A 15,981-nucleotide genomic window follows, 5' to 3' on the forward strand; every position below is an offset into this window, starting at 1 on the left:
ACCCTGTTTACACTGCAACGCAACACACAACTAACGCTTCCATTATAATTAACCGAGCTGTCGAATAAACCCGCCGCATGCACAAACAAAACACTTGATTGGTCGACTGGTTAATATAAACACAAACTTACCAAAAGTTTATTTCATGCAATCTTCATTAATTGTACACCATACTTGTGTATTTTAATAATGGTCTCTGCTTTAATTCTTTTTTATCTATCCCAAGCAATTTTAAGAGAAACGTCAGAGAAAAAATTTAAGGTTAACAAAATGATGAACTGCGAAAGATATTCAACAAAAAGGCTCAATGGAAAATTCATTTTCATAAAGAGAAAACATTGCAATCAGGTGGTACTTAATAAAAAGCATTTATATTTTTAAATAACATCATACAATGATCTGCAAAATGCATAATGTAAATAAAAGCACAACAAAAAAATATTTTTAACTTGCTGAACATAAACGGTTGATGTCGGTTCGAATTTCAATTGAAAAATTAGAGGTATATATATATATATATCAGCAAATAAAAACAAAAACACACATTTCCATATTATATTCAGTCTTGCATTTCAATGGGTCACATTACAGCTCTACAGTACATCAAGGCAGAAGAATTAAGTTACACTTAATCGGGCTCACATTTATTCAGTCAAAATGGTCATCTTAAATCAGATCTCACAGTTAAACATGTACCATAATTAAGTATCTATTGTTGGACTGATACTTCATTGACACATTAACCCGTGTTCAGAACTGTGCCTGCTGTAGAGTTGACAAAACGCTACTTAGGTCCCTGGCCATTCAGTAGATTCATAAACACTATCAGAGGCATTTAACCTGAATGGGTCTTTCACATTATTAACTGAAAAAAGCTGCACTATATCAACTCAAGATATCCTTGAAGTAGTTCCACAAAATCAATAGAACATGTGGCTCACAAAATGAAACGACTGGCCATTTGTTTCAACAAACACTCGGGGGGGATTCAGTAGTCACACCATTCACAACACGCTACTGTGTGATCCGAAACGGAAGTCTTGTATAAAGCTTGTCCTGAGATTCAAAACTTCATTCAGCTTGATTAATATTTAAAAAAAAATCAAAATGGCTCCAAATATGAATGTTGCATCGACAGAAAAAATAACTAAGACCACAACAAGCAACTTAAACGATTCAAACACAAGCACAAAACGTAATGTAATAGCTATGCAGCTCTATGCATTCGGATTATGAAGCCATTATATCATTGCGAGCATTTAAGAGTATGTGTACTCTTTCATTCCCTGGAAAGGCACTTCTTTAGTCTTCATCTGGAGTTGTAGTTAGGTGAATACAAGCGTAATCTCGGGCTTTGCTTCGTGTCTGTTCCCAAAGGCATACTGTTGTTGAAGGGGCTTTCAGTCAGTTTAGCTACACCTGAAAAATACAGCATTATTAAGAATTTATAAGATCTACATTTTAATTTAATACCGGGTCACACATTCAAGTGAGCTAAAGTGACAGTTCCTACAAAAAATAATTTATCTTTGTTTCTTAATTTCTGTGTTTTTCTTGAAAAAGGGATGTGACAGCATCAAAATAATTCAATATATTTCATAAGATAAAGATTCTTCCAAAGATTTAAATTCTGTCATCATTAGCTTACCCTCAGGTTGTTCCAAACCTGTATAAATGTCTTTGTTCTGCTGAACACAAAGAAAGATATTTGGAAGAATGCCAGTAACCAGACCAGTCTCATCCCCTGTTTACTGCTATAGTAGGGAAAATAAATACTATGGAAGTCAACGGGGATGAGATCGATTCAATTGCTGACATTTTTACATCTATCTTACTTTGTGTTTAGCAGAACAAAGAAACTTGTTTGGAACAATCTAAGAGCGAGTAAATGATGTCAGAATTTGTATTTTCTTAACTATCCCTTTAAGGTTTGTAAGTGGGTAAGGGTGAGTTCTTATGTTTTCAAAGGAGTATTTTCGTATGCATATACCTGCAGGAGGCGGGGTCTTCTGAATGAATGCAGGATGACTGACAGAATCTCTTGGAGAAAACAGTGCATGACACACTATAAGGATAAACAGAACACATATATAATCATACTACTTTTAACTAATGTTTTTCATTAATAATATTCAAGCAGCTTTGTGGAGAATGTGGAAGTGTTTACCAATGATGACAACAGCTGTGGCAGCCAGAAGAGCAAATAAAGTGAAGAACATCACTTGATACGAGTCTATAAACTGTTGAAAAATACTAGGTCCATCTACTGCATCCATTATTTGCGCTATAGGAGTAAACAAACATTTCAATATTAAAAAGCAATCAAAATGCAGTAGCATTTGCTGTTCAGGCAAAGCTTTACTTGGGGTCCAAAACAGGGACATGCTAGAGGTATATCCCAAATTTTCATATTTATGCACTGTTCAATGTCAGTTTGTATGTCAGTAATCTTCAAGGAGCAGGATGATGCACTTTCTAAAAAAATATATCTTTGGCAGGCTAAGCTTAAAGCAGCCCTGGAACGGTGTGTCATGCATTCTGACTTCTTTACCATGTTAAACGTGCGGTCTTCTCATGCTTAACATGGTCAACTTGCCAAAAACGAATTGGGCGTATTCCGTGGTATTTCTGTGCTCGATACATTCCCCTAGCGATCGTACAGGTTTCGGAACGTTTTTTTTCGAACATTAAACTGTTTCGCAACAACTTTTCTTCGTCCCTTATTGGACAATTCCCCCGGAAAAGCACACGGCACGGCCACATGAGTGCAGGAGAAGGAGCCATGCATAGACGTCACTTTTACTTGCCAGCAGGAGAGAGAGCATATTTGCCATGAACCACATGTGGTGAGTGAAACTCTTTGTTGACATTGGGTGCGCATGAGCTTCGGTTCAGCCTACCCCTCTGCCAGAAACCCTGTGTTACGCCCGCTTTTTGCTTTTTTACGCATAGTCTACCATACATTCTTTTTGCACCCCATTGCCACTATGTTCAACATTCATTGATATTTGAAAAGCAATTCATTTTTATTTTAAAAGTCATCTTCAAGAGTATGTATCACATCATTGTCCAGCAAATTCCTTCACCAGGATGAAAACTGGTTAAAAAATGGCTAAAGCAAATGCTTAGATCTAAGAAAATGTCTTACTATATTGTTAAAATAACATTATCTTTGCCGAAATGTCTATTTTACCATCGATTGTTACGTTGTGAACATTGCTGTAATACACAATCTCTCATAACATTCTGCTTTATTAAATAAGTAACGTACCTTGCATAGAGGAGCTGCTGACATGAATGACTGTTATAGGAATGAGCAGAAGCTGATCGCTGGATGAGCTGCTTATAGAGAGCGATGTTGTCAGCGCTGCCTGTGGCTTAACCACACTAATAGTGTATTTTATATAGCTGGGGAAACTCTGGGAAAACTCCTTCTTCTGTACAGTGACTGCAGAAGACCTGCTCTTTACCTGACCAGAGACACAACCTGATCAGATTCATTTATTCCAAACAAATCAATTAAATTGTGCACAACCGAATAGACCTTGTCCACACCAATCCATTGCTATGGAATATTGTCGGTGTCAAAAACTGACCAATAACTCACTCACAGGTGTACGTATATGCAGCCCCTAACTACAAAACCATTCACAAGTTACACAGGTTTATTTGTAGAAATGGCCAACAATTCATTGTATGGGTTAAAATGTTAGATTTTTCTTTTATGCCAAAAATCATTAGGATATTAAGAATTTTTTTTACCTTAAATGTATATAAACTTTATCTTTGTGAGTGAATGCAGCAAATCATGAACAAAAATTGCCGGAAACACACCTACAAACTTCACTCTCTGGTGCTGCTGCCCGCTCTTTAGGAATTACCCAATCAAGTTTGGAATCAATGAAAAGCTTAGAATTTCAGCTTTCAGGTTAATTTATACTCCACAATGTCAAAAAAAAAGTCTTCTAAGCAACGGCCTGCTACAGCACCTCTGATGGGCAACTTTAGAGGCGTTTCTCTTAATATTTTAAAAGAATTTCACCCAACTATTTTCAAATAGTTATATCTCTGTCAAATGTAGTCCTTTCTTAAAGGACAATAAATGGAAAGCTTATTTAGTCAGCTTTCAGATGGTGTACAAATCTCAATTTTGTTTTCGATGGTCACATATGATAAACTATTTTACAAAATAAAGAAAATGTTACATTTAGTTGTTGGAGAGCTCCAGCAGTCCCATAGACGGTGAGATCAGCAGATGGGTGCTGGTTACTCAGGATGACTTCTGTCTGATCAGCATAAATTCCTGGACTGACAGGCAGCCGAACGCTGGTCTGATCTCCGCTGAATTGACTCCCCTGCACAGCACCAGTCACCTCCACATCAGTCATAGACATGCTCAACACCTTCACCTGCTGCTCGCTCATGGCCTTTAAGATCAACACACAGCTGTAGAAACCTGCAGTTCACAAGAAAATATAAGACATGGGTCAAAATTAACTTGAAACACATTAAAATAATGTTTATATAAAAATGTTTATATCACTAAACACCAGCTTAGACAGTAGGGAAACTGAGGTGCTTTACAGGTAATATTCTGTGTCTCTTGGCATTTCTTCACTTTATATGGAACAGAGGGTGGATTTTACTTCAGATACTGTTAGTATTTCCTCCTGAGCCTATTTGTGCGGAATTTTTTTAATTCATTCCCCACCAAAGACGAGTTATTACTGCAATCAGTGTTTGTACACACCTTTGGGAAAGTACAGAATCTCTGATCCTAGAATGTATATATTTTATCTGTTTTTATGGTGTCCTGATTCTAATCTGGGTGGAGTCTTTGACCAAAAAATGTTTTCATTATCTCAGCCGTTTAATCAAAGTGATGCATTTTTGAAGAAAATGCCCACATCTAAGGGGTGATAAAAAAGAACAAATGAAGATAGAAGAATACAGTTTCTTTAGTCTGAAAGCAGAGACTCTGTTCTTTCATTTGATATACTGTTGGTCCATAAATTAATTATCAATTAGAAAATGTACTGTGAGCCATCAAAATTTTGAGAAAATGTTAAAAAACGCTGGTGCTGGCTCAACTTTTTTGTAAAGGCTGGCGGGGAAAGAGTTATGGGATAGTTCATCCAAACATGAAAATTCTGTCATCATTTACTCACGCTCATGTAATTTCATACTTGTATAAATTAAAATCCGATGAATGTAATTTTCAGTTCCGGGACATCATCGACTACCAGAATAGGAATAATTAATTAGTAGTAAAATGTGCCTGAGAGCTCATTGTTTTCCTAAATTCTTCAAAATATCTCATTAAGTGTTCAACAGAACAAAAAAAAATCAACTTAGAAATAACTACATTTTATTCCTACTATTGTAGTGGATGCTGTCCCAGAACTGAAAATTGCTAACATTGTTCCAATGAACACAGAGAACGATATTTGGAATAAAATAATTTTATACAGGTTGTAAACAAGTAAATGGTGACAGATTTTTCATTTTTGGATGAACTATCCCTTTAAGAGTTTTCATGGGTATTTAAACCACCCAATATTGTATGGTTAGCCTTTAGAAAAAACATTTTCCAAAGTTGTCATTTGCATGGAATTGCCCATTTGTCATAAATATTAATTTAATCACGGTTTACATTAACAGTGGGCAAAGAACTTGCATATGTGTCGGACAGGTTAAAAGGAAAAGGCTGTAAATGTCCAAGGCATCTATAGGATGCAGAAAAATAACTGCATGAAAAACCTGTGCTGGTGTCAAAGGAAGTGTGCGTGTGGTAGACATCACGGGCAGAGAAATCCACAGCGCTGCTGGTGAAGTGGACGTGGCAGCTGATGGAGGACTCTGGGTGGAGCGATGAGATGCTGTCTGTCTGTGAGGAAGAGCAGCTTCCTGTGAACATCACATAGCATATCAGTATTTAGATCTTGTAATACAGGTTTTGCTAAAAGAAGCCACCATAAAACTAAAACCTCTACAAATCAGTCCCTGCAGGATTTTGCGATCACAGAATTTTACGCATAAGGAAACAAACTCTTTGCAACTTGCTAGATTTTCAGCATAATTTGGCCAAAAACGCGCCATGTGACGTCCTCACATTGCGCATTCTCTCAAAACCTACTCCAAAAGTCAAGCAGAGAGATACTATAGAAGGGAGATAGAAGGGTTTGTAACACTTACAATTTGCTAACATCATCCATTGCCATCTATTTAAAAAAATAGCCTCTGGTATCCTTTCCTTTGTTACGCTGAAGGCGTTAGCATAGCCATTACACTTTTTTTTGGCTAAGGGTGGCAGGGCTAGTGGCTTTGAGTCAAGTCACCCTTACCAATGTGTGCGTCACGTTCTTAAGCAACACACCTGGAAACATAATATTGTAAACATCATGTTTATTTCGGTGTCAATGATCATTCATCACAATCAAACAAACACTGATTTGTAAGGTTCATGGCAAAAGCTCATTGCATAGGAATTTTCACATCCATAAACATGAAACGGCATGAAACGGTATGTGATTGCTTATCCTATCAGTCAAAATGGCCTTAAACTTAAAGCGGGTTCCAGACCTTCAGTACGAATCTGCTGCATGTCCTTTAATCATAAGTAATGCATAAATAATGTTTTCACAGGTGGTAGTTTTAAAGAAGAACCCTATTGCCAATTCAAGAATTTTTTTTTTACTTTTTCGACAAATTTTAATAAAGCCTCTGCAAAATTAAGCATTTTTTGGCCGCAAAAATCACAAAAAAAAATCTCTGCAAAATCCTGTGGAAACAAGATTGGTTTAAAAGCTGTCACACCTTTCTACATTAATCCACTTTTCATGTTAACAACGCAAGGTTGTGGGTTCAATCCCAGGGGATTGCACATACCCATGTATAAATGTATAGGATAATGCAATGGAAGTCGCTTTCGATAAATGCGTCTGCCAAATGCATTAATGTTAAATGTTATGTTCAAACACATCTGAAACCAGTAACATTTCTGAAAGTTTTCATTTCAGTCATTCTAGTGGTGGCAGAGACATTCCTTCCTCGTGAGCATTTTCTAAACACGTAAGCTTCTGTTTTTGTCAACAAATCCAGCTTGTCATGTATAAATGTGTAATTGACCCACCCATCGATACTATCGTGTATCGGTGATCCACAGGCTGCTGTTAGAACAATCTGCCTATAGAGAACATCGCCCAACACTTTCTTAAAGATTACATGTAATTTTCAGGATCTCATGTTATGTCATGCAGTGTATAATGTTGCCGTGTTGGAAAGCAAGTTATTGGCTTGGAAAAAAGGGAGTCGACTCTAAAGCACGCAAAAGGGTCGTCCCTAGTCCGATTCGTGAACAGCCGCGGATTAACGTCACTACATGTCCCCGCAAACATTTTGCTAGGAATAGGTATGGGTACTGAGAACCGTACATTTTTGGACTGGTACATAATTGGGTCAATACCAGAGTATTCGATAAGCTTCATGACAAACGATACTGATACGATACATTGTTTTATCTTTGTGTATTCGGGTATTAAATGGTGAATTTCACAACGAGGAAGCTTCCGTCAAAAACCCCTTTGCAGCAACCCGTCAAAATAAAAGTCCTTTATTTGCGAACAAGTTACAACATTGTTTTTAATATTTCGACCACGGAGTACATTTACTTACTTTAGAAAATTAAAGTAAATGTGCTAGTAAGATTATAAAAAATAGTAAATATAATTAAAAAAATGATATAAAATGTAGAGCTAAATCCAGAAAGGAAAAAAAGAAATACGGTCTACCAGCCAAATAACCATAGTGGTGTACTGTAAATATGTTGAATTACATTATGATGTGCTTCTATGCAGTGGTATCCTAAGGAACACACACACGTTTTGTTATGTGGCATTTTCTGTTTGCTCAGAAGAATTTGTAAACTGCAGTTCTAAAGCTCAGTTGTAATAAAGAAACTTCAAATGTTTTACATCTTTTCACATCATGTGTTTTTGGATCAAATTAAAGAGCATGGAATCGTTAACAGTATTGATAAGTAACGGTATCGATAAGCCGTATCGATAAAATCTCAACAATACCCATCCCTAGCTAGGACTGCCCATTAAAACTTTACGCTTCTCCCCCAAACATTGTATCCCGTGAGCTTCGTTCGCGGTAGACCAATCATAGCAGACTAGACCATCTGACCAATAATAATAATACAAAATAATAGTGTTTTTTCACCTTCTATGGACATAAACTTGTTGTTGGACACTCCATAAACCAAAGTAGTACCTTAAAAATCCCTAGTTATGTACTCATTAAATGCATAACATGACTCTGTATGTGAATGTGAAGGTTTTGTACCAATGAGGTTGCTCCGCCCGTCTCTGGTTGCTATCAGGACCTTCCCATCTCTCTCTCTCTTCACTGAAGATGATGGAAGCATTGCGGTGGTTTGAGATGCACATTCAATAAAAACCTACAAGTCACAATATAACAATATAGTAAAGGCTGTTCAACATGGTAACCACAATTTTCTGGCTCATGTTTAATTGTAGAGGTGAAGAATTTTGCAGATTTATCTTGTACATCTCAAATTCATAAATTCACACTACTTCCAAACTTTAAAAAGCAACGCAAAAAACACATAAACCAAATATAATAAACACATAGCAATATGCTGTCTGCAAATCACCAGATATCAAACACACATCTTAACTTAAACATATAGTAAATTATATTCATTTTATATCTTGAAATTGAAAAAGAACATAAGATGCGTTGAGAAAAATGCTAACCTCCCGGAATGTGCGAATCTGACCCGCTATTTCATAGTACACAGTGACTGTTCCAGTGTCTCTGGCTACAGCAACTCCAGACCTGGATTCAACCTCCAACAGAGCACTGGAGGACGAACTCCAAACACCTGACACACCTGCACGAGCCAAAATCAGTATAACACACCCATGCAGAAACACACAGGTCCTTCTGTAGGTGAGAGGAAAACGTCACATCTGTGATTCTTACCTTCCTGATTAACCAACAGAGCCGAAAAACACACCACATCCCCGACAACCAGCCGCTGGGCTTCAGCAGGATGGATGGCGTGTTGGACAGGCAGAGCGAGATAATCTGTGAGCCCAGTCTGGCCTGAATCCCAGACTGCCAGCAGAGTCAAACCCACGTTCACTGTGCGCACAATCAGGGTGCTGTTACATGAACCCTTACCCACCTGAACCAAATCCTCCCTACACACAAGAGACACAGTTTATATAAACTTACACAAACACTTGCTTGTATATTTGCATCCATTTAGCAATGTCGCTAGACCAAGGAAGAAATGTAACTGTTTTCTTTTGGGGGGATGGTTTGATGTACATCAAAAGTGAACCTCTTTAAAGCGCCAAACCGAAGCACTATTTTTGGCTTCCGGATAGAGCTGCACGATTCTGGATAAATTGAGGATCCCGATTCTTTTGTTTCAAATAGAGATTGAGATTCTTTTACGATTCTAAATGATGACTAAAAGTAATACATAATTTACTAGAGGTTCTGACCACAAAAATAGGTTATTTAGGTATGTAATATGTAGGACTTTGCTTCAAAATTATTACATAATTCATGGTTTACCTACAGTAACTATGGTGAGAAATGTTTAACCACAAATTCCATAAGTAAACTAAAGAGTTTTTTGTTTTTTTACTTTAAATGCAAAAGCTTAACGTCCTAAAAAGTATAAATGCAGTGAATTAACTTGTATATGAAATATTTCTCAGTAAAACAAATTCATAAGGTGATACTTTTTTATTTTGTACATTTGGATCTTTTAACGATTAATCGCGCAGCTCTACTTCCGGATTTAAAATCCTCATGTGACGTGGCGATGTACTATAGTAATGACGCATCTTTGTCTCATAAGTATTCATGAGAGTGTGCTTTCTTGACCAGTGAGAAGACATTTCTTCTAATTATTCATGCCGGAACCTTTGCCACTTTTTAATGGTTCTTCTCACAGCAGTCTTTTTTAACAACAGTGAGGTAGAATGTAGCTGAAAGGGGAGGTTTCGTAATGCTTTAAAAGTACAATTTGTAAGTTTCGGCCTCTCTATCGCCATCACAGTGGCATTTCTCGAAGCCATTTAATGATCCTCCTTGTAATCCGTAAAAATTACGTTTTGTGGTGTTGCATTTAAACTGATGTATGAGAGTAAATGCTGCATCACCTGTTGGTGGAGAACGTGAGGAGTGTGTTGTGGCTGTTTAATATCTCTCCTGTGCTGTCGTGAAAGTGAACCGTAAAGGTGAGCACAGCTCCCAGCGGGATGGCAGACAGAGTCTCTCTGTTAGACGTGTACAACACTGGACTGGTGCTCACACGCAGATATGATACAGTAACCACCTTCAATTATATTATTACATGTTAAAGCTGGATTAACAAACAGAATACAATACAATGTGTAGGTCTCTATATCTAAATGGTATGCATTTCTGTATATCAGTGCTGTCCTTCTAAAACATCGTATCTCCATATTTGGTGATTTTCATTTTTGCCATAAATCATCATTATTATTAGTCAGTGTCACCTTTTACATTCGTCACTGGATTTTGCAAATATCTAACCAATAAAGGTTATTAAAAAATGCTTGTCAACTTCGACACAGTATTAAATCATTGAAAAAAAGTACAGACTTTTTTCCATTTCCTGATAAACAGCTCATTTGTTCATTTGAGGTTTCAAAAGGACATTGACGATATACAACTTGCAGATGTGATAAAAGTTAATTTCATTAAAGGCTACAGCATATTGCAACTCTGTGGGCTTTTACCTTTACAGCGATAATGATGGTTTGATTGACTCCAAAGGTTTCCTGAGAGCTTATCTGTAGTGATGCTGTTCCTGTAACAGACCCCGATGTCAGAAGACCTTTATCATCAACCTGAATGAGAGTAGTTCTGTCGGGACACTCCAGCACATGATAGGACAAAGACCCCAGTCCATCTCTGCAGAAAAAAAAAATTCGGTTCAAATATATTTAACATACTATTAAGCAGAGGTGGGGGACTCGAGTCACAAGACTTGACTCGAGTCACAATTTTCAGGATTTGGGACTTGCTTGACTGATGTAAGAAAATGACTTTACTTTGACTTGAGAGCAAGTGACTTGAGAGCAAGTGACTTGAGAGCAAGTGACTTGAGAGCAAGTGACTTGAGAGCAAGTGACTTGAGACTTGACTTAAAGTGGAAGACTCGACGATGACTTAAAGTAAAATAAAGTAATACAATTTGTTTTAAAATAATTATTGTGACTCAGCAGCACTAATTAGCGACTGTGTCTTTAACACTGCACAACTCAAACCGCGCCAAACATGGCAGACAACAGTCGAGCTCCACAGATAGTCACGTTCGGCTATAAGGACTTTGAACTTAATTGGACCATGCCAATAAAAAAGATTTGCCAGATGCAGAGTATGCAACGCAAGAATGTATGACACGACAACCACAGCGTCAAATTTCATCCGAGATTTCAAGAACACAAGGAAAGATAAGAAAGTAATTTATTTATAGTCAATGAAATAAAACGATTACTAATGTAATGATTTAATAATTTATGTTTGTCATAATTTGGCCTTGGTTGTTTTTTTATTTGTATTAGAAACGTGATCATCGATCGTCACTGATAAGCCTACGTCTCATCTCATAGATGTATTTGGGAATTTGGCTATAACAGTGGCGTAGCCCGAATTTTAATGTCGAGGGGGCATTTTAAAAAGAAGGGGCTTCTCTACATTACATGTAGGCTAATGTCTATATTAAATCTGCACATTTTCAATTTTTGGTGTGAACTACGTGTGGAAGCTGAAAACCAGCTCGCTTGTACTGCATGACAGGCTGATGGTGCGATCACTTCTACTTCAAAACTCTTTAAAACCCTTTCGGTCATACTGACAAGAATAATTTCATCATTCATATCGTATAACCGTCTACATTTTTTTGTGTCCTTCACAATAACAATATAACGTTTTGTGCTGTAGAATAATGAATCCAGTTCAAATAGAAAACAAATGTTCTCAAATTATATATTACGTATGAAACGTCCAATGCAGAGATATCGATTAAGCATCATAACTTCATCACTGGGCTATATTAACATACATTTTCATTTCGGCAGATCTGTTTATTTTGATTAACGAGATTCAAGATCGAAGTCAATAAAATGATCCGAGATTCCCATGACTAGATGAAAAATCCCTACGGTGACCTATAATGGACCGCACAAGTATTACAACATCATACATACAGCGGGGAAAATAAGTATTTGACACAGCAGCATTTTTATCAGTAAGGGGATTTCTAAGTGGGCTAATGACACAAAATTTCCACCAGATGTAGCCATCAGGCCACATATTGAATTCATACAAAGAAATCAGAACATTTAAGAACACAAGTTCAGTCATAATAAAGAAAGTGGAATGACACAGGGAATAAGTATTGAACACACTTTATTTAATACTTTGTAGAAAAGCCTTTGTTGGTGATCACAGCTTCTAGACACCTCTTGTATGGAGAGACCAGTCGTCTGCATTGCTCTGGAGTGATTCTGGCCCATTCTTCCACACAAATTGTCTTTAAATCTTGAAGGTTCCTTGGGCCTCTTTTATAAACTTTGATCTTCAGTTGTCTCCATAGATTTTCCTATGGGGTTTAGGTCAGGTGATTGACTGGGCCATTCAAGCAGCTTGATTTTCTTTGAAACCACTTCATTGTGTCCTTGGCCTTGTGTTTGGGATCATTGTCTTGCTAAAATGTCCACCCTCTCTTCATTTTCAGCTTTCTGGTAGATGGTAGCAGATTTTTATACAGAATGTCCCAGTACATTTCTCCATTCATATTATTGAAGGCAGGATGAAGTCTACCAGTACCCCATTCTGAAAAGCAGCCCCAAACCATGATGCTTCCACCCCCAAACTTAACTGTTGGTATGGTGTTCTTGGGGTGGTGGGCAGTGCCATTTCTTGTCCAAACATGGTGTGAAGAATGACTGCCAAAAAGTTCAATTTTGCTTTCATCTGACAATACTATAGTCTCCCAATAATCCACAGCCTTCTCCAAATGCTATTTCGCAAACTTTAACCAAGCCTCAACTTCCTTTTTGTTCAGCAATGGAGTCTTGCGTAGTGAGCATGCATGGATGCCATAGCGGGTCAGTGCATTGCTTATAGTTTTCTTTGAAACAACAGTACCTGCTGATGCAAGGTCTTCCTGAAGTTCTGCCCGAGTGGTTCTTGGCTCTTGGAGAACTCTCCTGAATATTCTTTGGACTCTGAAGATCCTACATGGAGCATCTGATCGTGGGCGGTTTAAGGTGAACTGATACCCTTTCCATTTCCGGATAATTACCCCCACAGTGCTCACAGGAACATTCAGCATTCTGGAAATGCGCCTATAACCATTCCCATCAAAATGCTTTTCAACAATAAGATTACGAAGATCTACAGAGAGTTCTTTGCTTTTACCCATCATGAAGTCTTTCCTGTGTGCCTCCTAGGTAATGAGAAGCCTTAATAGGCAATCAATTAGGACTAAAGCAGCTGATATCAATTAGTGCTGATTAGCAGGGTTTCTCTCTCAATACTGACAGATTTCAGGTGATCTCCTGGCTTTCTATGCCATTTTGCACCTTGTTACCTTCATGTGTTCAATACTTATTCCCGTGTCATTTCACTTTATTTATTATGACTGAACTTGTATACTTAAATGTTCTGATTTCTTTGTATGAATTCAATATTTGGCCCGATGGCTACATCTGGTGGACATTTTGTGTCAATAGCCCACTTAGAAATCCCCTTACTGATAAAAATGCTGCTGTGTCAAATACTTATTTTCCCCGCTGTGTATATACCATATACCATATATAACAGGCAGATTTTCAGTCACAATACTTAGTTTATAAGCTTCATAGCCTGTATAAATGCTAAAGTCTTACATTCTGTCAGATACAAGTATTTCCATTTCTGTGTCTATGTAAACATATGAACATGTGTGACTGCTGGAACCAAACTTTAAGCACACACATAGGAAAGTGATCAATTAATTTATATTTACAATTTTCCTTAATATATGTATACAAGTTCATTTATTTTTCAAAAATAAATATGTGTCGTAAAAATTTACCTCTGTTTATTTTAGTACTGCGACTTGACTTAACTTGACTTGAAACTAATCAGGACTCGACTTGACTTGCTTAGGATGAACCCTTGACTTGACTTGACTTGACTTGACTTGTCTAAACTGTGACGTGAGACTTGATGGTTAAGACTTGAGAATTGCTTGGATTTGACCATATGTGACTTGTCCCCACCTCTGCTATTTAGTGTATTGGATTGTTTGAAATATGAATTTTCCTTTTAGTTCAATGCTCCATGTGAGGAGCATTGAACTATGCATTGGACTCCATGTGAGGAGCATCAATACTACATCACTGTGGCAAATAATCTGGCGTCAGATATGGAAGATGCGCTGATAGAACTTTCATCCGATCGAATCCTGAGGACGGCATTTGACAGCAAGATGCTGGAGGAGTTCTGGGTTTCTGTTGCGCTGGAACATCCACAGTCGTCGAAAGCCGCGTTGGATGTACTCATGCAAATTGGCTCAACGTATTTATGCGAAAAGACATTCTCCGCGCTGACTTACATTAAGAATAAACACAGTTCACGGCTTAACGTGGAAGATGATCTGCGGGTGGCGATCTGCTTTGCTCCGCGCACAGCGCCCATCCATCACATTAGGCGTTTTTTTCTGAATACAAAGTTATTGTTGTATGCGTGTTACAGGCAGCTTGTTCGTATTCTGTCTTTAGGCATTTCACAGTTATGGGATGTATTTGTTTTTGTCCATAATTTGTTAATAAAACAGCCTGGCTTAGAGATTGTGTTCCTTTTTGTTTTAGCTCTGTCAGTATGTAACCAAATCGCAAATCCTTACAAGCTGTCGGAGGAAAACACAAAGAGGAGAAAGGAGGGGGAGGGGGGGGTCGCGGGTCGTCAGCAGTCTAATATTGGGGGTCGTGGTCTGAAAAGTTTGGGAACTCCTGCTCTACTGAATACACGGTCTGTGGACTGTAAAAATCACCATTTTATGATCAATTTAAAATGTGGCAGTCTTACTCATCAGGTTCAGTCTCCACCTGTAAAACAGTGTTAGTGATCCAGCATTAAATGGCAAGTGGTTCAAACAAAGAGACTCCTCCCCAAATGTTGTGGATATCTCCCTAATTAACACACCGAGGCTGATGAGTTGATTCAGGTGTGTCATATGGGAGGGAGGGGACGGTTGGCCAAAGAAATATTTTTTTTGTGGCATGAAAAGTGAGATATTTGTCATTCAAATGTAGTGAAGTAGACTAAAAATAATACAGCAAAAAAATAATACTTAAAGAGCAAGTTCAACCAAAATGAAAATTCTTTCATCATTTACTCATTATCCCATAGTAGGGGAAAAAAGTCAAAACTGCCCCAGCAATCTTTGCTGTCCTTCATTCTTCAAAATGTCTTATTTTGTGTTCAACAGAACAAAACAATTATAAAGTAATTTTTACAACTATGGGAGTGAATGGAGTCTCAGCTCTGTTTGGTTATAAGCATTCTTCCAAATATCTTTGTGTTCATCAGAACAAAGAAACTAATACAGATTTGAAACGACTGTAAATGACAGAATTTTCATATTTGGGTGAACTTACCCTTAAAGAATAGTACGGACACTCAAAACGTGCAAGCACAGTACTCAAGCAAATATTACTTCCCACCTCTGAACTAAATATATCCCAAAATCAAACACCACAAATTGGGTTTTACTAATATAATTTTTAATTTTGTAATTTAAAAAACCTCCTCCCTTTAAATTTAAAACTGCACAGCTTGAAGACATGCATGCAAAACACGTTTGACTTTAAAAAAAGCGCATATTGCACAGCACTGAGAGACGCATGCACTGAG

At 37.5% G+C, this 15,981-nt stretch overlaps 1 protein-coding gene across 1 annotated transcript in view; it reads right to left on the reverse strand.

Moving 5' to 3' along the window:
* Window positions 1–349: 349 nt before the first annotated feature.
* The window catches only part of nup210 (nucleoporin 210), a 40,551-nt gene continuing 24,919 nt past the window's right edge, over window positions 350–15,981 (reverse strand). Inside the window, exons 30-40 of the mRNA XM_056732457.1 lie at window positions 10,812–10,986; window positions 10,209–10,384; window positions 9,013–9,233; window positions 8,784–8,920; window positions 8,350–8,464; window positions 5,761–5,907; window positions 4,206–4,456; window positions 3,272–3,470; window positions 2,168–2,284; window positions 1,991–2,065; window positions 350–1,419 (exon numbers count right to left, since the gene is read on the reverse strand). Coding sequence (XP_056588435.1) covers window positions 1,310–1,419; window positions 1,991–2,065; window positions 2,168–2,284; window positions 3,272–3,470; window positions 4,206–4,456; window positions 5,761–5,907; window positions 8,350–8,464; window positions 8,784–8,920; window positions 9,013–9,233; window positions 10,209–10,384; window positions 10,812–10,986 — 1,723 coding nt within the window. The 3' untranslated portion in view covers window positions 350–1,309. The remainder of the gene's footprint in view (window positions 1,420–1,990; window positions 2,066–2,167; window positions 2,285–3,271; window positions 3,471–4,205; window positions 4,457–5,760; window positions 5,908–8,349; window positions 8,465–8,783; window positions 8,921–9,012; window positions 9,234–10,208; window positions 10,385–10,811; window positions 10,987–15,981) is intronic.

Source organism: Triplophysa dalaica, chromosome 20, assembly GCF_015846415.1.
Source record: "Triplophysa dalaica isolate WHDGS20190420 chromosome 20, ASM1584641v1, whole genome shotgun sequence".
In the NCBI taxonomy this organism is placed as follows: domain Eukaryota; kingdom Metazoa; phylum Chordata; class Actinopteri; order Cypriniformes; family Nemacheilidae; genus Triplophysa; species Triplophysa dalaica.